Source organism: Aythya fuligula, chromosome 2 (assembly GCF_009819795.1).
Source record: "Aythya fuligula isolate bAytFul2 chromosome 2, bAytFul2.pri, whole genome shotgun sequence".
NCBI lineage: Eukaryota > Metazoa > Chordata > Aves > Anseriformes > Anatidae > Aythya > Aythya fuligula.
In genome coordinates, this window is record NC_045560.1 from 96,043,241 (window position 1) to 96,066,381 (window position 23,141).

Genomic DNA, 23,141 nt, shown 5'->3' on the forward strand with positions numbered 1-23,141 from the left:
GGGGCTCTCCGTGCCGCCAGGGCCCTGCCACCGCCGCCACCTTCCCCGCTGTCCCCCGGCTGTGGCGGCGGGGAGCGGCCGCCATGTGGCGGCCCTGAGGCGGGCGGCGCAGCCCCGGGGCCGGGGGGGAGATCGGCGGCCGCCGGCTTTGTCTTGCTGCCGGCCGTGCAGTGCTGCCCGAGGGAAGCTCCAGGGGTTCCCTGCCTGTTTCCTGGGGACCTGGGCGATTTCCCGACTCTAAAATAATAGTATTTTTTATTTTGGTACTTGCCCTAGGGTTGCTGTATCATCTCAAGCGCAGCCATGGACCCCGAAGCTGAGATCAAGAAGCAGGTAAACCCCTTCTACTGCAACGTGAGTATTGCTCGTAACTAACGTGAAATTGAACTGAACCGAGTTTGAACTCTTTATCTTGAGATAAACCGGTGCCTTTTTTCCTTCTGGGGAATCACTGACCATGTTTTTGCCCTGATACGTCTCCCTCACCTTTTCAAAAAGAAGTTATTCCGGTTATTAGTACAGAATAACAGCCTGACATTCACCACACAGAGCGAATTTGTACAGGACAGCAGTTGTTTACAGCTGACATGGTTTTTAAAGCAGCCTTGCATTGCAGCCTCCTTCTTACCTGCGTTTGACCTGCTGCCAGCCTGGGGCTTCCTCAGACCAAAAGTCATCTTTCCCAGTCGTCTTTCTTGGGTGTATAGCAAATTAATCCATGAGGAGAAGGTCTTTTCCAGCTCTTCCTCCCCTCTTAGCCTTCCTCTTTCAGTTTTGCTGCTGGCTCCCTGTTATCCGGCTTCGTTCAGCTTCGTGATGCAGAGCATTATGCTGAGGAAGCTGAAGGGAAGTAATGGCATCTTGATGTGAATGCATCGTCGTGTTGCATTCAAATCAAACGTGGGCAGTTTTGGTGATTGTACTGGTTCTACTTCTTGCTGAACACCAGACGAAGCAGGAGCTATATTCAAGTTGGCTTGTGACAGTGTTGGGTTGATGGTTTGCCCATCTTCAGCTCAGTTTTAGCATATTTACATTTTTAACTTGGATCAGCTTTGCTTAGTAACCTTTATTGTACAATATTCCTGCCTATGTGTTCTCTAATCTTTTTTAATGTACTTTCCCTATTGTTGATTTTGTGAGATCCTTATAAACTTACAAGTTTAGTAATTGCTCTACAATTTTTTCTGAAACCTCAACAAAAAGTATCTGCAGTTCAGATAGTTAGGGTTCTGAAGTTTACCGATTGTGAAAATAATAACTTTTACTAACTGTAAAGTTTTGCTATTACATCTTGTGCAAATACACAACACGTTAACATGAGAATAGTCTCTTAGTTTTAGGTAGGTTATTGCTATTGTTGATAATTTGATAATGTTCAAGAAGCTGTGCTGGGAGTTCCCTTCCAAAAATAGATCTTTATAGGTAAAAATGTTTAGGTTATTTACAAAATGTTATTTCTTTCCCTTAGTTTACCCAGGGCACTGGTCTGCTTGAAACAATCTTGCCAATACACCTGCTAAGTATCTTTGTCTGAGCAGGGGCATGAATACTAAAGCGTATGTTGAGTAATAAAACTTTCTTGCAGTCCATTAGAGGCTCAAATGAAAAGAAACAAAGCAAAACATTTTCTTTATTTCTAATTGGATAATGAAAAAGAATGAAAAAAAGTTTGTGTGTTTCCATGGTTATGGTTTTTGTTTGCTTGCTTGCTTGCTTGGTTTTTCATGGAGATTTCTCATTTTACAGATTGCTAATACATGGTGTTACCAAAACACAGAGATTAGCATACAGAATGAGTATTAGAGTGGTCATTTGGGTTTGGACTCTGTGGTCAGCTGTCTGGCTACTGCTGGACTCCATGCTCTATTTCTGGCTTCAGTAGCTCTTTAGTATATAAACATGACATGAGAGAGAAGAGCAGTGGTGCTATCTTGTATCCTAGAGCCTCTGCTTTTACATGGTTTTCTTTTAAGCACTGATCCACCTCCCTGAGAGCCCATTTTCCTCCTGGGAGAAGCTTCCTGCTGCCTTCAGCTGTTTTACACCACTGTCCTGCACAGGGTTGCAGGACCTCATAGGTTCACCTGCCCATAAATCTCTGGCCAGACCAGCTGTGGGCCTGGTGTTTAGGGTTGTGGCAGGTAGACAGCAGTGCTGGGACAATTTTAAGTTCTTAGCGAACACAGGGGGAGATGCACCAGTTCCTGCATCTCAGCAGGTTCTGCATCTTTGTGGCATTGACTCTGGTGAACGGGAGTGCCAGGGCACTGGAAACCAGCTGTGAGAGACTGAGAACTCTAGTCCTTTGTCAGGGTAGATGAGACTCTTGGATGTTGATCCCATAGTGGAAAGGCGTGGGATGTCTTGTGGGGTTTTAGTTTGTGTTCCGAGGCATGACAAAAGAATATCTGGCACAGAAATGCATGGCTCGGGTATGGTAGGAGGATGAAATGCTTTCCATGTAAACGTTTTTGAACAGGACAGGAAATCTTTCTGCCTTTGCACCTTGACCATACTCTAGTTATGCATATTTCAATTTTTTTAAAGCACATACAAGAAGTTACTGTGGTCACTTCTAAAAATAAATGTTGGGGATACTGTTATCTTCTCTGTATATGCGTAAATCAGTCAAGTTTGTTTTTGTCTTGAATCATTTACACATTCAATGGACATCAAGAAGAGAAAGCTACCCTTTCAAAAGGATTCAGGGAGCAGGAATGCAAGGAAGCATAGGAATATGGCAACCCAGGTGTTAGGAAGATAGAGCTGTAGGTGCAGCAGGTGCATTGAAATCTTCTGATAGGATTTAAGAATCTTGAGCTTGTCTTCTTGCTCTGAGGCTTATATTTGCTGCTGCTCTGGTGGAGAAGATAGGAAGATACATTACGACATCTTGTGTTCTTAGGGTCCTTCAGGTGGATTTTCTGGGTAGGCATGAAGATTCCTACCAACTCATTTTATTTTTTTGTTGTTATTATTTTACCTTTTTTTTTTTTTTTCCCTCTCTCCTTGTATAGCACTGGCATCAAATTATTTTGCTGTCTTTTGCACGTTTGGCTTTGTTTTGTCAAGACAGGCAATAATTTTATTAAATAATTAGTAATTTTAATTTAATTGAAATAATATTATGTTTCTAGATAAAGGCATTCTTTTGAAGTGGAAAATTAAACTGCAGCTCCTCATTAGGAAAAAAATAAAATCCTAATGTATCTGTTTCTCAGATTTACTGCTGTTGTTTTTAAAGATGTTTTTTCATATGAGTCGGAAATATTTGGAAATAAACCACCTATGACCAAAAGACTTCATGTGCATATGAGTAAGACAGGCCCCAAACAGATCAGAGCACAAATCTGTTAGTTTGGGTGCTGCTCTGAGAAAAACTGGCTTTGGACACGTGTATAGGCTTGTGACAGGTATGCACTGCCTCTGGTTCAGACATAGCTGATGGGGTGTGAGGAAGATCTTGGATCTGTCTTGGCTTATCCACGCAAAAATGTGCCATGAGATAGCAGTGGGATTCTGGTGACATCTGAAACTTTTATGCAACATGGAGATTCCTTTTTTATTGCGTGGCTATTTGGTGGTTGTAGGACCTCATGAAGGAAAGTTCTCGTTGAGGTCTAGTAAAGTTCTTTATTTTGTCTTAGAGAAATAATACTTTTATAGAACTTGCCTACACTGACTTTTTGATAGCAGTTGTGATTTGTTTTGATAGCAGTTGTATTCTTTTTCTGCTGGTTTACATGCGATGCCAGAAATGCTTCTTCTCTTTAACCTAGATTTGCAAAATTTGGTGTGCTTCTGCATTAAACTTGCAGACTCACTTCCTCGGATTCAAGCATAAGACGGTAAGATCAGTTTCTGAGTGCACCTTTTGTCAGATTTTATAGATTGATTTAGCAATAGAACGGGGGGTTGAAATATCTTTTTTAGAGTGTGTGAGTTCAGATATTTAACTTGTTTTGTTGCTTCACTATTTTGTTTACTGCAGTAAAGTGGAATTATTTTTTATACATTGGTACCATCAGAAAAGATGGATAAAACTTTGTGTCTTGTATTCTGGGTTAGTAGAGACAGAGAATACATCAGAATGGAGGACTGACAATAAATGCAGAATGGAATTATTTAAATGATAGACTACCTAGGGAAAATATATTTTTGAGTATAATGTAATTTTCTTGAGGTGATCTAAGGTGTTAGTGTTAATCTAACTCATTTTATAAACAAAGATACTTTTACATTGCTACCTTTTGAACCTTAAGTGACTGTTTCTCTTCATTGGTTGTTGATAATTCACTAACTTAGGTTGAAGAAGCACTGAAAGCTCATGGTATTGGTAAGTGCAAGATTTTTTTTAGTTCCTATTCTATATTATAAGAGCACTTTTCTCCCTTCCCTAATTCACGTGTTTATGAAACAAGAAAAACCAAATCTTTCTCAAGATTTGTGCTTAAAGACCTGGCCTGTGTTCTTCAGTGATATAACTGTATAATCTTACAGTGAAAAATCAATAATGTGAGCAAAGTTTATTAAAATGCACTAGCTACAATACTAACGATTGCCTACATTTAAAAATTTGAGAAACCTCAAAGACATTCAAGATTGAAATTAGGAAGCATATTTTTAAATATATATATAAATGTATGTGCTCTGTACACGCTTTATATTTGCTTTTTTAAAGATCTCATTAAAATATCTTGATGTCTAGCTGAAGCCAAATACTTCTAGTAGGTTTAATTTATCATTAAAACTTTTTATGAACTCGTCTAGCTCCACTAGGAATCAGGGTCATGAGGGTCTAACTGTAACTTTTCCTGCTTATGTTTTATGATGCACCAAAATGTATTTACAGGTTTGTACAGTGATACAGGTTTGCACAGTGCACTTCTCCTGGGATTTAGTTTGAAAGTTGTGGCCCAAGTATGCATTGTCGTTGCACCTACTCAGTCTGGGGTATTCTGTACAGCCTTTAAAGCAAATTTAAGCAACTAGATATTTATCAGCATATATGCCCTGAAATGTTTAGAGGTGAATTGGTCAACACGTCTTTTTGTCTCTTCTGTCCTGCTCCCTTTTCCTGGATTGATTGGACACTAAAAAAGTAGATGAGTTCTAGTGACCAGAATATGATTTATTTTCTTAGTCTTTGTAGTTTTCTCTTCATGACAATTTGTTTCCTTTGCATGCATTGGTATCCCCCCAGTCACATCTTGTATAGATCTCTCTCCTTCTCCTGGTTCTTTGATGACAGATCACATAATGTGCTTATTATCTCTGTCTTACCTTTCTTAATGTTCTGCAACCCCAGCCCTATCCCATGCTATACGCCAATAGAAAAAAAAAATACTTTGGGAAGTGGATAGGAATAGAGCTTTTAAAAAGGACAGGAAGGTTATTGGGCTGAATCAAGTGTCCTGGCAGGCAGGAGGTTTAAGCTTCTCAAGATCAGTGGATTTAAATTGAATTGCTGTGATGTATTGGATTAAAGTAGCCCTGAAATGTATGAAATTGTTAATTATGGAATAAAAGGTATATGCATTGTAGAGAATCAGTCAGGCTTTCTCCTTGTTGCAGGTTGTCTTTATATAAATTAAATTACAGTCAAAATTGCTTACAATTTAAGCTACCGTTTAAGAATTTAATTTTGTGTTGTGTGTTAAAACCCATGTTATGAGGTAAGTAGAGGCTGCATTGGTCTGCCTCTGCCTGCTTCATTGAATTGCCTGACATTAAATAAGTTTGTTGTTTGGTGTAAATATTTTTTATCCCAAAAAATCATGTAGCACGCTCAAAACAAATCATGTTTGTTGTCTATAGTTTTCTTTAAATATATATACATATATTATACCAAATTTCCACTTCTGTTTTTTGTGTTTCTATGTGTTTTTGTTTTAGTTAAAACTGCAGGTGGCACAGGAGATCAAGTGAAAACACCTGAAAAACTTCCTGATTATGGTAAGAATGTTTAATGTCAACAAAAAGAGAGTGTAGAGAGAAATGAAATGTTTTGAGGTACAGATGTCTAGATCTTAGAAGGTTGTTTGGAGTTCAGTTCTATCCATTGTATTTCCCGTTTACAGTAAATATTTGTAATAATACATAGAATAATATTTGCACACAAGATGTTATAAAACAAGTGAAAATATGATTTGGGGGATAAAGTTTCTCAGTAATTGACTTGATTTGGGCTGTGGGGCTCTTTATGAGCAGGGATTCACTTATACATGAATTACTTAGCATGTTTTCTCTAAGCCAAACGTTAGAGTCAGGACTTCATTTCATTTTGGAAATTTTTTGAGACCATGAAGACTGATGGATGATGTGAGATGACATGAAATTGGTCTTGTCTTACAGTGCAAACTGAGCCAGAGAGATTTCATGGACAGACTTTGGAAGAGCAACTTAACACATGTAAAGATTCAGAACCTGCACTCGGTGAGGGTTTTTAATACTGTAGTTGTTTGATTGCGTGATGTTTATCTTTAAAGATTATTGAGTAGTTTTAAAAATGGAAGCTTTTAATGCACATTATCTGATTTTACTAGCTTTACGTTGAGTACCTAGTAGTATGGTATGAAAGGGACTGATCTTAGTGATAAAACTGTTAGATTTAGCCTAGAATGCTTCTGCAAGTATGGTCTGTAGACGGTCTAAGGTGATATGATAGAAAGAAACTTGGACTTAAGTGAGTGTTACTATTTTTGTCCAATTGTAGCTGCCGGTCCTGTGGAGGGAAGGGAGAGTGTAGTGGACCAGAAGAATAACTACAGGGACATGTATTAAAATGTACAAATAGTGACAAAAGAACTGTTGCTATTAATTTTTAAGGGATTTTTTTTCCCATTTTTTCTGTGGTAAAAATAAGGCATCTCAGAGAAATTTGATTTTATATGTTTGATGTTGAAGTCTAGAGAACCAGAAAATGAAATAACTCATAGTAACAAAAACCTTAATCCATATGTTTGACATGCAGTAAGGATAGTTTCCTTTACTATCTCTTTTGTAGCTAGCACTAATTATATTTTGGAACCTAAGGAACAAGTAGACATCAAATTTCCTAACTTTTTTTTTTTTTTTTAATCAATGCAGGACTTAATTATATAATCGAATACCGATCAAAAGACAATTTCCCTTTTCTCTATGAGTGTCAACTGTGCCACTGTAAAACAGGACTGAGTAACATGTTCATGCACGTTTGTGGTTCCAAGCATAGACTGGCATACTTGGTAAGTTTTTACAGTAAAGGTGTGTGTGTGTGTTTTTTTTTTTTAATTGTTATTATTGTTGGTATAATTGTTTAAGTAGAGAGTTTGCTAGTCAGATTTTAATAACAGATCTGGTATTTTTAAGCTGTTACAAAAGGTTTTGTGAAAATATGTGTATTTATACCACAGTTGTGGTCTAATAAATAGATTTAAAATTCACCTCATCGAGAATGTGTGTGCAGGTGCATTGCTGACACTGAGTTGTCAGTGTATTTTATTTTGGTTGACCAATAATGCCAAAAAGGAACTCCACAGCTGTAATTGACTAGTAGGCTTCTAACTATGTATTTTTTAATTTCTTTAAAGAACTGAATCAGTGAAGGAACTGCTCCATCTTTCAGATGCCTTAGGAGCTAATGTTATTATGGGGTGTATTGTTTTGGTTCTGCAACAATGTCCTTCTTAAGGATCTTGGTGTTTGTTAATTCAGATGGATATTCTCAGTGAGACTTGTATTGGTGGTTTTCATGTTCTTAACACTTTTATTTATTGTTTACCCCATCTATGTTACATTATTAAATACTGTAAATGTAATAGGAATTCAAGAAGTATAACTTAAGCAGATTCAGCTGAAGATTTAACTTCAGTCCCCTCAGTTAGTCTGCAATTCTATACCTAAACATTTCAGTAAGTTCTGTTTTGTATACAGGTTGATTTTTCTCCCATGATTCTATCTTGTTGTGCTAGATCTTGAAAGAATTGCAAAGGATAAAGCATGACTTCATGATTTGCATCTCGTTATTTTTTTTAGAAACAACATTATCCTGAGATAGCAGAATCTGATGAAGTTAAGGGTAAAGGCTCTGAACTCAACCGAAAAGTTAGGCAAGTTGCATTAACAATTGAGAAGAAAGAAGGAAGAAAACAAATAAAGGTACATTTCTTAAGAGCGCCATAAGTTATACACTTAGAAATAAACTGAAAAGAAATCTTTTTTTTTTTTTTTTTTTTTTTTTTTTTTTAATGTTTATTAAACGTGCTTTTGTCTCTTTAATATTTCTTCCAAGATTACTCTGGATACAATTTCCCATTGGTCATTGCCATCATAAGTATTTAAGTATTTCTCTTGTTTGAAATAATATTCATGCTATCTGACTCTACAGAAATACAACTCTAGGGATATCAAATATACAAAATATCTGTATTAATATTTAGCCAATTTCCAGTTGTGTATGTGTGTATGTAAAACAATTTAATTGTTGCTAGGAAACTACCTTTACACTTTCCTAGGTTAGAGTTTTGCTCTGTTAGCATCCTGTGGCAGTTCACAAAAGAAACAGATGAAAAAAAATCTGTGATATACACAGGAAAGTGTACAAATTTGCAGGTGGATGTGAGGTTCTCTCTAATGGCATGGGCTCATAGGAGCACCATGAGCTGAAATTGTTGAGGGGCTGCACTATTAGAAGCACATTCTTATGAAGTTATCTTCATACTGCTTTCAGTTGTTGTTTATACTGCAATAGTGTTTAGAAATGTTTGCCAGCTTTATCTGGCCAGGATATTGGTGAAGTTTCTTCTTCAGGTGGACCTCACCACTTTGGTTCATGACAACTTAACTCAGGTGCTTAGTGTTCTTTTTGGCGTACCTTAAATTTGTGCTCTCCATCAATTTCAGTGTGTAAACAGCCTGCTTGTTAAGCAGTGTTTCTTGAAAGATCTAATGCTAGTAAGTATTCTTTCTGTGTAAGCCCCAAATCCTGCTAAATTATGCAAGAGTTGTCTCTCAGCAAAATTGTAAGTGCTTAAATCTGAAATCTGTTTGCATGCACACTATTATTATTTGCAAGCAAATAAACATACTGAAAGAATATTAATCACATTAGGTTGATGGAAATCATACGTGCATATATGTATGTTTCAGATTTTTCTTCATGGATATAGAAATAATTAATTCCATTTGTATTTTGTAGACTGTTTTGTTTTTCCTTGAACAGTTTCACTAGATCCATAAAAAATTCAGTCTTGATTTAAGGAATGTTTAAGTAGAGGGTATATAAACTGTTATAAATTAATTTTATTGTGTTTTTTTGTTGTTGTTGTTGTTTTTTTTTTTCCCTGAAGCCAGCTATTTTATTTTTTTAAGTTCTTAAAACAGATTTAATTGTAGCAAATAACTGTTCAGGTAACTACTTTTGAACGTCTGTTCAGTGGTTTACTCTTGTGTGTACCACTACTGGTCATATCTTTAAAAAATAAGTATTTGATGAAATACCTAAGTTAAAATTGTATCCACAAAATAGCTAACATAAATGGTTTTTATTTATAGGTTGTTACGGATGCCCCGATGATGAGGAAGAGATGGCAAGAATGTAAGTGTGCTCAGTGGGATGCAAATTGTAAACTTGCTGTGATTTAAGATAGCTTTCTTTCAAGGCAGGTTGAAAGATTTGGTCAGAATGGTAGTGTGTGCATGTGTTCTGAGCTGTGTTTTGTAAGGTCCACGTATCCTGAAACTTTAATGGATGAGCAAGTTCTTTCAGGGGCAGCTAGAGAGACCTTTTTTCTGGCTCTTTGTTCTCTCTCTTTCCATTCTCCCACTCATCCTCAAAGCTTTCCTCACTTTGCAGAGTCGTTCACCTTTTTACCTGGTAACAGCTGTACTCTCTGCAGTGCCAGCTGCTCACAGGCGTTTTGATGAACTGGGCAGAATGAGCAGGTTGGACCTCAGTGTGTGCATTTAACTTGCAGTCCAGAAAGCCAGATGGAATCCTGAAAGCACAGCCACAGCCCTTATCTGGGGAGGAAATCTTTTCCAGTTTTACCAGCCTTTGATTCTCGCAAAGCTGTAGGAACATGGTATCTGTGAGACTTTCTTCACTCAGTTTAATCAATCTTCCAAAACTTGCTGTACAATACCATCTGGATGGACAGACAGTCCGACTATATGCTATTCCTGAAAATGGATAAGAATTGCTATGGCACTCTCATTCTCAGACGTGCGTGGAAATATAGACTTGAATTAGAACTAATGTACATAATTTTATTACATGTTAATGTCTAAACTGTTATTTAAAATAGCTCAGTAGAAGTAATGAGAAGAGTGTTTGTATAATGATCTCAATTAGCAGTGTCATACTCTGAAAAGGAAAGAACCATTTGGAATCTAAGAAGGGGTTTTGAAATAAGCTGAATGCTATTCAAAATCCTTTTGTTTAATGTGCCTAATTTTGCACATGACCGTGTAGCATGCTACTATAATTTATAATATTTAATTATGTTAAGAAATAAATTTATGTATGTAATTGTAACCAGGGCATAAAATATTTAAAACTTCTAGTTCATATTTAATACGTTATCACAGAATAATGCTTCTAAAAATTGTTCCTAATGTTTGTAACTGTTTCTTTTTGTGCACAGAACCAGCTAGTTAAAATTCAATTTCGCTTTTAGAACCACTATAACTAATTTCTTTTTCACCTTTATCAAGATAATGTCCATTTTGCTACATTTTGAATGTGTTTGTTTAGATCCTACTGCAGATGACAGCCCTTCAAAAGCCAAAGTTCAGCATGTGGATACATCACTTAGTAATGAAGAAGAAACAGATAGCAAAAATAAGGACGGAAAAATGCCAGGCCCTATTCAAGGTTAGAGAATAAGGCTATATATATACATTTACCTCCTAACAAAGCATGAATTATTTCTTCTATGTGTACTTTTTGTATAATTTCTATAGCTATGTTCTGCTATAGAAGCAGCATGTACAATGCATAGATATGTTTCGGATCTGTGGCAGACAGAAAGAATAATTCTAGTGTTTGTAAAGAACACTCTCCGGGTCTACTTAAAGTTTCTGTAGCTGGATACTTCATAAAAATTCATAAGAAGAAATTTTTGCTATGAATATTTCTATGAGAAGGGCCGCAGGCTTCTTTTGGGCACATCAGGCATTCTTCATTGTCAGGAACAAAAATAGGGAAGGGCTGTATGCCAGTCTGTTTGCTTAGGGCACAAGGAGAATCAAAAGGAAACAAATTGCTTAGATTTCTTTTGAACGTCTAAAATATTTGACTAATGTTTGTTTTCTTGAAAACAAAACCAGATTAAAGTGTAAAAATTAGCAAATGCTTTGTAACTGAAAAAACATCAGACGTTACTGCTTGGTTGTAAACTAATGTCAAAGGGGAAATTGGGCTACTGTCTAAATGCATTATAATTACTCTCATTCAGAATATTTCTTACCAGAAATACAGACATGCTTCACGGCTGAACCAAGCCTTTAATTTTTAGGTTCTGTTTTTATTTAATTTTTATTTCTTCAGGATATCTTACTTTCACCTTTTAGGTTTTATTAATATTTTCTTTAAAATATATGAGCAAATTTTAAATCAGTATACTGGAAATACTTTTAAATTAGTACACTGGAAAACCATTACTAACAATACTGTTTTTATCATTTTTGAAGAAAAGAATGTTCAAGAGGAGCCGGAAAAAAGTCAGCAAGAACAGGCAAAACCAGATGAGAAGGCTGAAACTAATAAGCCTATTGAAAGCAGCAAAGACAACAAGACTGAAGAAGACAGCAAAGGCAACGATTCTGAAAAGTAAAACAAAAAAATCCACCGCCCCAAAAACCCTTTAAATATACTCATTGAAACTGTTGTAGGTGGTGTCTGCTGACATGGGGTTTGCAGTGTGCTGTGAAGAATAAATGTGTGCTTGTAATAGGAGAATATTTGTCTTGTGAAAGTATGTGCTTTTCCATAAGCTTTTATCAGCAACAGAAAATCTGGTGTATGTAAACTCACCTCTGATTTTGCTGTAGATGCAACTAGTTTTTGTTTTAGCTGTGTTATCGTTAAGGTATAATCCTCATTTATCACAAATTGAAAAAGAATCTTTCCTAGTGCATTATAAACACTCTGTTACAGGTTCATGTTAGACAATTAGGGCAGTATATGAACTGCATGTAATTTTAGAAGGAAAAGATAATCAGCGAATAGCTGCAACAATTGGGCTATCATCTTTACAAAAGCTTTCACGGAGGAACAATAATAAATACTATATGTGGTTCTTAGAGAACTAAGCTGCTTGATGTTTGTAAAAGTCCTTATTAATAGCAGTACTGTGAGTTTAGTTTGAATTATTCACCTCTGTGTGGGAGAGATGGCTTCAACATCAGTTAGCTTTGTGCAACACCAGGAACCACAGGAAAGCAGCTGATAAAGGATATACATACACTGATGAGTCTTACACATGTTATACCAATTAGTTCTTTGATTTTGCTTTAATGGAATTCTCTTAGAATGTTTCCTGACTTTATACCAGTTGCTTCTCTGTCAGACGTGAAGGGCTAGCACCTTTTTCTTATTTACTGTTAGCTGTAAAAGGAAAAATTTTCTTGTTCCTAAAATGTCTTTTTGTAGGACTTCTCCCTCTCTGTGGGCCAACCAATCATTAAGGAAAAGGACTAATTGAAACAAGATTCAAGTCTAGGTTTATGAATCTTTATATTTATTTGTTTAACTTTCAAACAACTGTATTAGTTATTTGAGTGTAAATTAGTTTGTAAAATGTCAAAAATAGGAAGCTAATACAATCTTGAGCATCCACGTTGAGGTTCTGAAAGTTTTACCTGACACTGATCATCGTTGTGCAGTCCCATACTTGAAATTTTAAGAACAGAATCCTTTGGAAAATCACACATCTCTCATTAATTTAGTTGTTCAGATAGATCCTGGGTAATTACGAGCAGTCAGGTGTTCCAGTGAGAGACTAATTTGGAAGTTACAGTTACTAAAACAGCACTTCAGCTTGTTCCTTCCTGTTTATTTTTGTGAGACTTCTGAAATGTGAATTCAGTGTAAAGTTTCTCAAAGGGAGTAAGATCTGATTTTCATTTGACAGCGAGCAGTCAAATGATGCTTCCACTTAACAATTCTGCAACATCAGTCTGAGAATTTCTGTTACTTTTAATTAATTATGAGGCTTTGTATGCTCAGTATTTCTGTGGCTACGTTATAAAATACTACTATTTCTGACCAACTTTTTGTAAACACAAATCTGTGAAGTGCTGATAAAAAAAAATAATTGTACTATAGTTAGGGGCATTGTCTTTCTGCAATGCATGTTTACAGCTTTTATTACCAATATCAAACTTTTTTCTTATCTCTGGGGTTTAGAATTTATGTAGCTAATTACACTAAAAAAATCTAAACTTACACTAAAATATATTTTATGGTTATATCTGGAACCACTAGGATGTCTGCAAGGAAATGTGTGACCTTTCAAAGTATACAGTCTGTAGTGTCAATAATTTAAACTAATTACTGAGTTATTGACTGACACACCTTTTATAAATCAACCATTTGGAAGCTGTGTGCGTGTATTATTTTTATATACAACAAAAAATAACGTGTGTATTTTCTATCTTAAGGTGTGAGAACAACAAACAATTGCAGGAAGAAAATGAGGAACTTCAGGTGAACGCTTTTCTATTAATGGGTTGTTCCAGATCACACACAGTTGGGAAAATAATTACTATGATATATGGCAATGCTGTTGGCTTTTGCTTATTCAAATTACTAATGTTACGAACAACAAACGAGTTACTAAGCAAAACTTTAAAAAAAAATGCATTTTTTTCTGATTTTGTTGTGAAAACACAAGTACGTGTTTCTCTACTAGTACACACAATTTAATTAGAGCAAGAATCTAGAAGAGCCGTAGTACTTATTAGTGTTTAATTTTGGTTATAAATAGTGCATATAATAGATCTTGTTTATGTTAAACAGCAAGAACCTCCAGCAAATCTTGAGGAATTTACTAGTCAAGAAGAACTGTTGGGTTATTTGGTAAGTGCTAAATCTTTCCTGGCAATTTCATCTCTGAAAAAATTTAATAGAGTTGCTAAGTAATTAACAATTACTGAATCACAATAGGTTTATTAGTAATTACTAATCGATTACTAATTAGGAACTAGTAGATATTACTGAAACATTTTGGTTGTGAAGAAAGGGAAGAAGCAGTTGTTAAGGAATAACATGCAGGTTGTATATTTTAGAAACAGACAAACGCAAAAATATCCCACCTATTCGCTTTGTTTGGCAGAACAGCTGAGTTCCGTTCGGTTGTCAAAAATGTGTTGTGCACACATTTCACAGCAGGGAAGCAAACGGGAAAACTAGCAGTTGCTAGCTGTAACGTGTATTAACAACATTCACAGTCCTGCATATGGAAATGGTAATCTCATTAAAACATTAGAGACAAAATTAACGAAAATCTTAACTGGTAGTTACTGTGAGTCGGTTACTGCATGGTAATTTTTTTTTTCTCTTTTTAATGGGGAAACTGTAAAGATTGTATCTTGCTAGTAACTAATGTGAATCAAGGCATCCTCTTGTATAGTGTGATTGTCCCCTAAAAACAGGGGAGGACTGTTGGGAATGTGACTGGGACAATGTTCTTTTGGAAAGTTTGAAAATTGCTCAATATCAATGTTTACAGTAATGCCTTTACAAACTCCATGATGCATTTCTTTTGATTTTTTTTACTTTGATCTTCTCTTCCTCTTTTGAAACAAAAGTTGTTTTATGTAGTGGAAGGTAATTATACAAGTATCTTTATATCATTGCTCTTTATATCATAATTCCGGTTTTTCAATGATTATTCTTAATGAATATATTTTAACTGAGCTCTATGTTCAGCTTTTATCATTAAAATAATTGGATCTCTTTCATTAACTGATAGTGGACGCATCTTTGCCCAAGTTTAATCTTCCTTTTCTTCTGATTTTTTTTAACAAGATATGACTTGTGCAAACCCAAGGAGACCCTTTATTAGTGTTAAAATACAATCTACCCCCCCATTATGCTGTCACACATGAATTTATTGCTAGTTATTTGTGATTACTTTTTTCCTTTGTCTGGGGCGTTTGAAGATGTTTGCTTTTAATCTGGAAGACTCCGAGTTGTTAGGACAGACCTCTGCTTCTCTTCTATTGTGCCCAATGGCATTGTTTTCAACAGAACTTGATGACTATGTCTTTGCAGGAACATTCTTGGGTTGTTCCTTTTTGAATGATTGTAGCCGAAGCACCATTCTGTTAGGATCCTCTCCCATTTCTCTGTCTCTGTGACCTTGTCACCTCCCACTACAATCTATGGGATTAAAAATAAAAACTTTATTTACTCTGTAACTTTAGCCATATCTGACAGAAAGATAGAGATATAAAAACAGTAAGGTCCCTGCAGTAACCTTATATACATATATATACATTATGATACTTGTATCAAAGGCAAGGTTTTTATGTTGTGGATTATTTTTTTTCCCTAGCAAAGTTTTGAGATACTGAATGAAGACGATGCTGCTTTTATCCTAAAAGTAACACAGACTCTCACAGATGCACTGGTGGAATATCGTCAGCAGGCTGCATCAAAAAAAGTAATGTGGATTTGGTTTATTTTTGTTCTACAAGTCTGTAGATTCCTGTGATTACGTATTTTTATTGTTACAGATGGTTTATTTATAGTTAAAATCGCCATGCCAACCGTACTGAAAGTTGTGACCATTAAATGCTTGAAGAATTTTTCTAGTTATGATAGGATAAACTCACCACGTTTCTGTTGAAGAGTCTTAATGCTTTGTCTTCAAAGGTGTGTTTTTTCTAAAAATAGAGGCCAAAACTAATTCTGTCCTTTACTTCCCATGCTTTTCCTTATTTGTTTTTCTGCTGTTTTTACTCCCTTTTCAATCCTAACTTACAGTTTTCTTATCTCTTCTGACCTCCTTGGTAATTTTCTCTTTTTCCTTTCTCAGTCTTGACCTCTCTTCGTTCACTGTGTAACCAGACACTGACATCAATTTTCTTACACAATTTTGTTCTGCTATTAAAAACCCAGTTCCTCCCTGCTCCTGTCATTGCTGGTGTCTGTGTAAAGATAAGTCAGTCAAAACATGAATGTTTTGAGTACTTCTCTGAGCCTGCTGCAGTAGCCATTTGTACTCCCTATTTCTCCAGTTCATGTTGTGCTCTATCTTCAGACTCCACACACCTGGAATGATTTTTATTCGTTCCCCCATTGCCAACAGAGATGGCAGGAACGTCTAGCTGTAATTCATTTACTATATTTGTCTTTGGAAACCCTTTTGTCTGCTAATTTGTCTCATAGAATTGTCAGTATTGAACAAAATTCTCATTTGCCACAACAGCTATTCCTACTAATATTAATAGTTACTTAATTAGTAACTATTAATAGTTACTTAACTATTTCTTTGTTTAAAAGATGAGCCTGAATGGAAAATGCCAAGCAAGCGTGAGTACCAGCCTAACAAGCTGGATGGAACCAGACCAGGTTAGATGAGGCCCTGAGCAACCTGATTTAATGGGTGGCGTCCTTGCCTATGGCAGGGGGGTTGGAACTAAATGCTCTTTGAGGTCCCTTCCAACCTGAGCCATTCTATGATTCAAGGAAAATAAAGTGGTTTTGTCTTCAAAAGCTTTTCTTAGTTCAGGATTTTGCTGTAAGGTTGATCTTTGCTCCCCGTATTACATCTTTCCTCCATTGCTTTCTTTCTGCCTCAAAAGGCAGTATTTCTCTGTGGTAAATTTCATGCCTATAATTCTCTTTTATTATTTACATTTTTTTTTACTTCTTTATTAAGTTTACTTTCATCTTATCCCTGCTGTTCTTTTTGTATAAGACTTTTTTTTTGTTGCTTTATTCGTATGGAAAGAGGGCAGAAGTTGACATGCTACAAAGCCATCAAGTTCTAGCCAAAGTAACTTCTAATCTATTAGTTGTAGAAAAATAAAATAAAAAATTTTGATGTGGGAGAAACACTTGAATACCCTAAACTGTGATCTTCCAACAGATAATTTAAAAAATCTTTTGAGTGTAAAGTGCTTTCTTTTTAGATCTGACAGGTAGAGAATTAGGTTGTGTAAGTATCACTAGGCCTAATATAGTGCTTTTTAGATGTAGACAGATAACATGAGCAGTGTGTGCATCAAGGTTAATCACCAGCCATGTAGTTTTCAAAGAAATATTATTTTTTCTCAAATTTGGTAGCAGAAATACTGATCTCTCATCTGTTTCTGTGGTCATTAAAATGTAGTAGTTTGTCATTTTAGGGTGTTGTGTTGATGAATTTCTGAATACATCTTTTTCTCAAATTCATAGGATCTCTTAGATACTGAACATAACGAAGAAGAAGTATTGGAACAATCCACAGAGCAATCTGACCTGAATTCTGCAGATATTAGTGATTCTGATACTGGTAATGTTAGGATTGCAGTCTTGAATGTGCTTTAATCTTAACACTGATTAAGATTAAATTCTAAAAGCTTTTTTTTTTTTTTTCTTTTTTTCTTTTTTCCCCCTGCTTCTTAAAGTAGAGCTTAAAAGCAGAATAAAGCTAAGGTCAAGTAACATAGATTAATAGTTGTTGGTTTTTTTCCTCATCCTCTACAGATGTTAGAAAGGAAAGGACAGCCTATTCGAAAACATTCATCCTGCTTAACTGTAGGATTTAGGGAGAAATTGAGTTAGTATTGACTCTGACTTTCCTCTGTCCAGAATCAATTCTTTCTAAGGAGTCTTTCACAGTGTAACTGGCAGGTTTTTTGCACATTTTTTTACCTTCTTGGTGGAAAGGAGGCTTAGTACAGGTCTAGTCCAAGTAAGATGTTAGTGGAAACAAAATTAGGTTGTAGAGGATGGAAAATTCTGTTTAAAAGCTGAATATTGCCACTACTTGACTTTAGTACTTCTGATGCAATTTTTCAAAGGATATTGGATTTCTATGAGAGAATTTTCTTAATGTAAATAAATGGTTAGTTTTCACATGCTGTGTGGCAGGAAATGCTGTCCTAAACTTGGAGAGAAAAATGCCTAGAGTACTAAGCATATCTATTTTGTTTGTTTGTTTTTGTTTTTTGTTTATTTGCTTTTGTTATCCAGTGACGTTTTTTCTCCAAAGAACCTCAATTGTAAACCTCAATACAATACTAATTTAAAAAATGTAATTGCTTATAACATGAAAGACTTGGAACTTTTGGTTCCTTTTTGGTTCCTTTTCTAAGCCATAAAGAAAAGCTTTCACCCACCTGCCGCCCTTGTTTCTTCAGGATTTGCTGTAAATAGAAACCATTTCTGACTCTCGGTTATATGAGGATATTATTAGCGAAGCCAGGTGTGAACCTTACCAATGATGCTGTGTGAAACTAGAAATTAATGTTTTGAAAAGCCCTATTTAGATAACTAAGTAATGCAGACTGCTCAGAATTTTCTTCAACTGAAAAACAGTATTTATTTTCTTTAAGACTATTCAAGCAGCCGATCAGCTAAGAAGTCCTTATCAGTAACTGAGGAAGATGAACTGCAAAACTTCTCAGCTGGCACTTTGGAAGCAGCGTATGAGAACAACATCACCACTGAGTTTTTGAACAGTGTAAGAAATATGAATGTTGAGGAAGTTACTGCTACTCTACGCAAAATAGCAGCAGCAAACCCAGCTTTCAGAGGTAATTGACATATACACGAAGGCGCATGCAAACGCTTATGAAAATATACGTAACAATTTTGTTAGCTTTGTGAAACATTAAGCAGTTTGAGATATTAAGGACAGGTTTTATTACCCTTCTACTTTTTTCAGGAGACAGTTTAGGAATGGTAGTTCAAAATGGCTGCACTCCTTTGAAGGTGTTAATAAACACTGATTATTATTATTTTTTTAATTGTTTTCTCATTTGTGCCTATTAACATCTACATGGTAAAAGACAGTAAACTAAAATCAAGCATATTGTTATTAGAAAAAAAAAGAGAGAATCTCAACTGTGATAACTGGTGAAAAACAGGGAAAAGAATAGAAAGAGCAGAAGTTAGAAAAGTTGTAAAACATGATAAAGACAATTTATTAAAGTGACAGAGAGCGGGGAGGGAGAAGGGAACAATACACCCACCCCCGGCTTGTCACCACACCATTTTATTGCTTGCTGAGCATCATGATGTTACATGGTGTCAAATATTCCTTTGGCCAGTTGGGGTCAGCTGTCCCAGCTGTGTCCTGCCTCAGCCTACTCACTGTGGGAGTAGAGTGTGAGGGAAAAAGAGAGAACCTTGACACTGCACAAGCCAACTGCAGCAACAGCCAAAGCACTGCTGCGTTATCAATGCTGTTTTAGCAACAGTTCCAAACCACAGCGCTGTTCGGGCTGCTGAGAAAGTGAACTCCATCCTGTCCAGAGACTGTACAGGGTTCTAGGTGGTCCTTGAAACTACCAGCTTTTATTGGAAAGCTGAATAGAAATTGTTTAGGAAAACAGGGTGGAAACTAGTAGACACCTGGGTAAATATAATCTGCTCAGGGTGCTGGTGGTGAGGATGAATACAGATTTTATGATGAGAAATCCTTCCTTACAGACTTTCTGGAGTTGTTTGAAAGGGGTCAGTAAAGTAGTCAGTTAATAAACAGGTAGCAAATGGGCAATTATTTTTTACAGTGTAAGGAGGTTCCAGTGGGCCTGTGCTTAAGGCCTCTGCTGATTATATGACCCGGAAAAAGGGATGAGTATCTGGATGACAAAATTTTGCGATCGCAACGTTATTCAAAGCAGTTGAAGTGTTGGTTGACTGAAGTTCAAATGCTCCTCATCAGGTTAGTGGAAATACCAACTTATCAGTTAGAAGAACAAACTGAATGCAAAGAATTAAGGAAGGAATGGAAGGCAAGAGGGGAATTACTTTATCTGGAATAGAGCACATGGTTCTGTTTCCATCATTTTGTGTAAAGGAATTTAGAGTTGCAAAAGGTTCAGAAGTGTGCCGTATCAGACTTGAAAAGTTTCCTGATCTAAAGATGATCTGAGGTTGGGAGAACATAATATTCCCATAACCCACAAGCCTTCAGGCACACTTCAGGTCCCATTCCTACTCTTCCCTTAGCATTTGTTTATGGCCACGGAGTGGTTGTTATTACCACTTAAGCTGACCCTGTGTTTCTTCCAGTTCTCCCCTCCCTCCCTCCTCCAAAGTCATGGGAATGAGTTTCATCAAAGCAACATTGAATTCTTGTGCTCTGAGGAGAACACTGACATTGGTGCAGTGTTAAAATGGAGTGCTTCTGGTAATGTTTTCCTAATTATCAGGTACAGATCTTTGCAGGTCAGCAACAGATTAGAAGGGCTAGAGAGACCCTTTACTGAAACATTAGAGCAGTTCACAGGAATACAGCTAATGGTTTCCAGGCAATTAAGTAACACATTCCATTTTTTAACTGTGTTTTTCTTTAACTGTGTTTTTTAACTAGAGTGTTTTTCATTTATTAAGAAAAGCTCCAAATTCGTGTCATCATCTAAATGTTTCAGTGTAACTTGAGCTTTAAAATGCATCATCAAACCACTTATTCTCTGTTTTTGTTTTTTTAAACCTTTAACAAAGGAATTGATATTCCAAATGTTGTAAGGATCCTGACTGAAAGTGGGACTCTGAGAAGATCAAGCAATGGCAGCACACAGTGACGTGGTAGTTAGCAGAGTTAATATTGCAGTATTTACTTTCTGTAAGTTTGAGAATGTTCTTTTACTTGATACGAACTCAATGTAGCTGATTTGACTATATCCAAATTCTGTACAGTGTTGTTTTACTTAAAAATTTGGTTATGGGGTTCCTGTTATTTTTTTCACATGGCTGACATTTCTGTATTTGTGGAAAGGTTGTAAAGTTCATGTTTCCTTTGCTGCTTAAACATGTGTTTTTTTTAAAACAGGTTGCAGTTGTTTTCCTAAATATTTTTGCATTCTGTATATTGGCAATCTGATCTCTTCGTATTGGTTCTTTCACAAAGAGTTAACAACAGAAGGGATAGTAGAAGTCAGCGGTTCAAATTCATGCAACAACAAATAGTTGGAAATTATTGCCTGTGGCTATTGAAATAAAAAAAATCTCCTTCCATGTAAGAATAATGAATTGGTCTCCTCTGTTTCTAAATAAAGATGAATGACAAAAAGCCAGTGCTGTCAGTCCAGTTCTGAGCTGAGAACCGCATGGACTATAGGTAATTTATGTAGACTAGATAACTGGAAAATTTAGCAAATTCAGCAGAGTTTTACTTGCTTGCAAATTCACAGATATGTCCCAAGAGACGTAAGCAGACTATGGTTGACACACTGAAGTGGTAGTGAAAATATCTTCTGTCTTCTCTTATATGACCAGCATGAGAATGAAGTGAAAGGTGGCTTATACTATCCTTCAGTTCTGGCTTTTTTAAGGTAAACTTTTATTCACCCACTGTAATAGTCTTTTTGACTTAATACACGTGTGTGTGTGTGTATATATGTAATATATACATTTATATGTATAAGTCCTATGTGTTAACCACTACTAATTTGGTAGGATGATAGAAAAATGTTTTGGATGGTTACAGATTAATGTGTTTTGGAAAAAATAAATTTTTAAAATTAAATTGCCTAATTAAAATCTTCTTCCTGCGTGTGGTCTTGGGTAGCGTTCAGTGCTTCTAATTAAAGCTCTTCAGCTTTGCAGCCAAAAGCTGGTATAATGCAGACATGATGGGGCCAGATGGTAAATGAACCTTTTAATGTTAACTTATACTTTTTTTGGAGATCTGGATAGAATTGAGAATCCTCATCCTGGTGGTTTCACATCTTCATATCTTGGAATGCAAGCTGCCGTAAAAGAAAGGTAACAAAAACAAACAAAAAAAAGCAGCAAAATACGTTAGTTTTGTTCTATGAACAAATAATCATGGAGGAATATGGTTAGTTGGTTAGTTAGAATTAACCACGTAGAAATGGAAACGTTTGAATGACAATTAAAGAAATTAAAACAGAAAACAATTACTATTTTAATAAAATTGTGAAGAATTTCTAGAATGTCTTGAAGTTTGTTCTGTTCAGAAACAGAGATAAAACCAATCAGCTGTGCAGTTATTCTCCCCTTAAAACTTTTGTTTTCTGGTGCAAATAGAATCTGCAAAAGAGTTATTTTGTTTGGTCTTGTATCTGCCTGTGTTTTGTGATATATATTCTTATGCTACCAGAAAACTCTATTTTTGTTCCACACAGTTTTTAAGGATAATATTTTCCTTGCATCTGATTTTTTTTTTTTTAAAGACACTATCTCTACTAATGATGCTTAAGAAATGTTGCTGACTGTCCTTAATATTATACATTGTTTGTTAAAGTAACACCAAGGCAGACATCCTGAGTATCTGGAGAATTCATCAAATTTAAAACTTAAGTAAAAGCAAGAAAAATTCTACCAACTGGGAACTGATTTTTCTTTTAGCTTTACCTTAGTGTAACATATTTTATTGAGACACCAGAGAGCTTGGGGGAAATTAACAAAATTGCAGAACTTGAACTTCTCTTACAAGGCATAGTATGTGAAGGAGAAGGGCACTCAGGTGAATTGACAGGAAATGAAAATGTTTGAGTATGCAACAGAAGGCAAGCTGCCTGGTGTAAATTGTGATGTTCTTGGATCATAACTCTAGAGTTATGGAAACATCCTGCTCTTGTTTTGTTTCTGGTTTCTTCTAGGATTGTGATATGTCTTTCTGAGTTAGGAATTTATTATCCCTTTTGAAGCAGTAGGCCCCATCTTGTGAATCTGATCTAGGCATCGGTGTACAGAAGTCATATAGTGTGCCCGAGGGTTTGATACCATATGTGAAATCTGAAATGCTAATGCTGACTCTGCATTGCCTTCACCAAAGCTATTCTCAAGTCTTTTAATTGTTTTTATACTCTGTAAATGCAAATCCTGTGTTTTATTATTGCATTTGTGTTGGAGGAAATGTTATTATGTAACTTCATTTTAGAAATACAATTAAAAACGTTCTCATGGAGCACAATGCCATTCATCTATTTCATTGAAAATGCTCTTTTAGTAAGTGCCATGTTAACTC

General features: G+C 35.8%; 1 protein-coding gene across 3 annotated transcripts; it reads left to right on the plus strand.

Moving 5' to 3' along the window:
- Positions 1-13: 13 nt before the first annotated feature.
- LOC116486121 lies at positions 14-23,081 on the plus strand. Of its 3 annotated transcripts, none has more exons than XM_032182101.1 (16): positions 14-333; positions 3,783-3,851; positions 4,309-4,339; positions 5,899-5,958; positions 6,358-6,438; positions 7,093-7,229; positions 8,020-8,142; positions 9,538-9,580; positions 10,739-10,858; positions 11,677-11,815; positions 13,648-13,693; positions 14,006-14,065; positions 15,546-15,653; positions 17,393-17,489; positions 18,535-18,735; positions 20,651-23,081. In XM_032182101.1, the coding sequence occupies exons 1-16, from the start codon at positions 304-306 to the stop codon at positions 20,728-20,730; spliced, it is 1,425 nt and encodes a 474-aa protein (XP_032037992.1). In that variant the 5' UTR covers positions 14-303; the 3' UTR covers positions 20,731-23,081. The 3 variants fall into 3 exon arrangements, with proteins under 3 accessions (XP_032037992.1, XP_032037991.1, XP_032037994.1); XM_032182100.1 differs by having other exon boundaries at positions 15-354; XM_032182103.1 differs by having other exon boundaries at positions 15-354; positions 19,714-20,719.
- The last annotated feature ends 60 nt before the right edge of the window (positions 23,082-23,141 follow it).

Coding starts and splice junctions, on each gene's coding strand:
- LOC116486121 (XM_032182100.1), top strand. CDS start 304: ATGGACCCCGAAGCTGAGATCAAGAAGCAGGTAAACCCCTTCTACTGC. Junction 6,439..7,092: donor AGATTCAGAACCTGCACTCG/GTGAGGGTTTTT, acceptor TAATCAATGCAG/GACTTAATTATATAATCGAA. Junction 13,694..14,005: donor AAGAAAATGAGGAACTTCAG/GTGAACGCTTTT, acceptor TATGTTAAACAG/CAAGAACCTCCAGCAAATCT.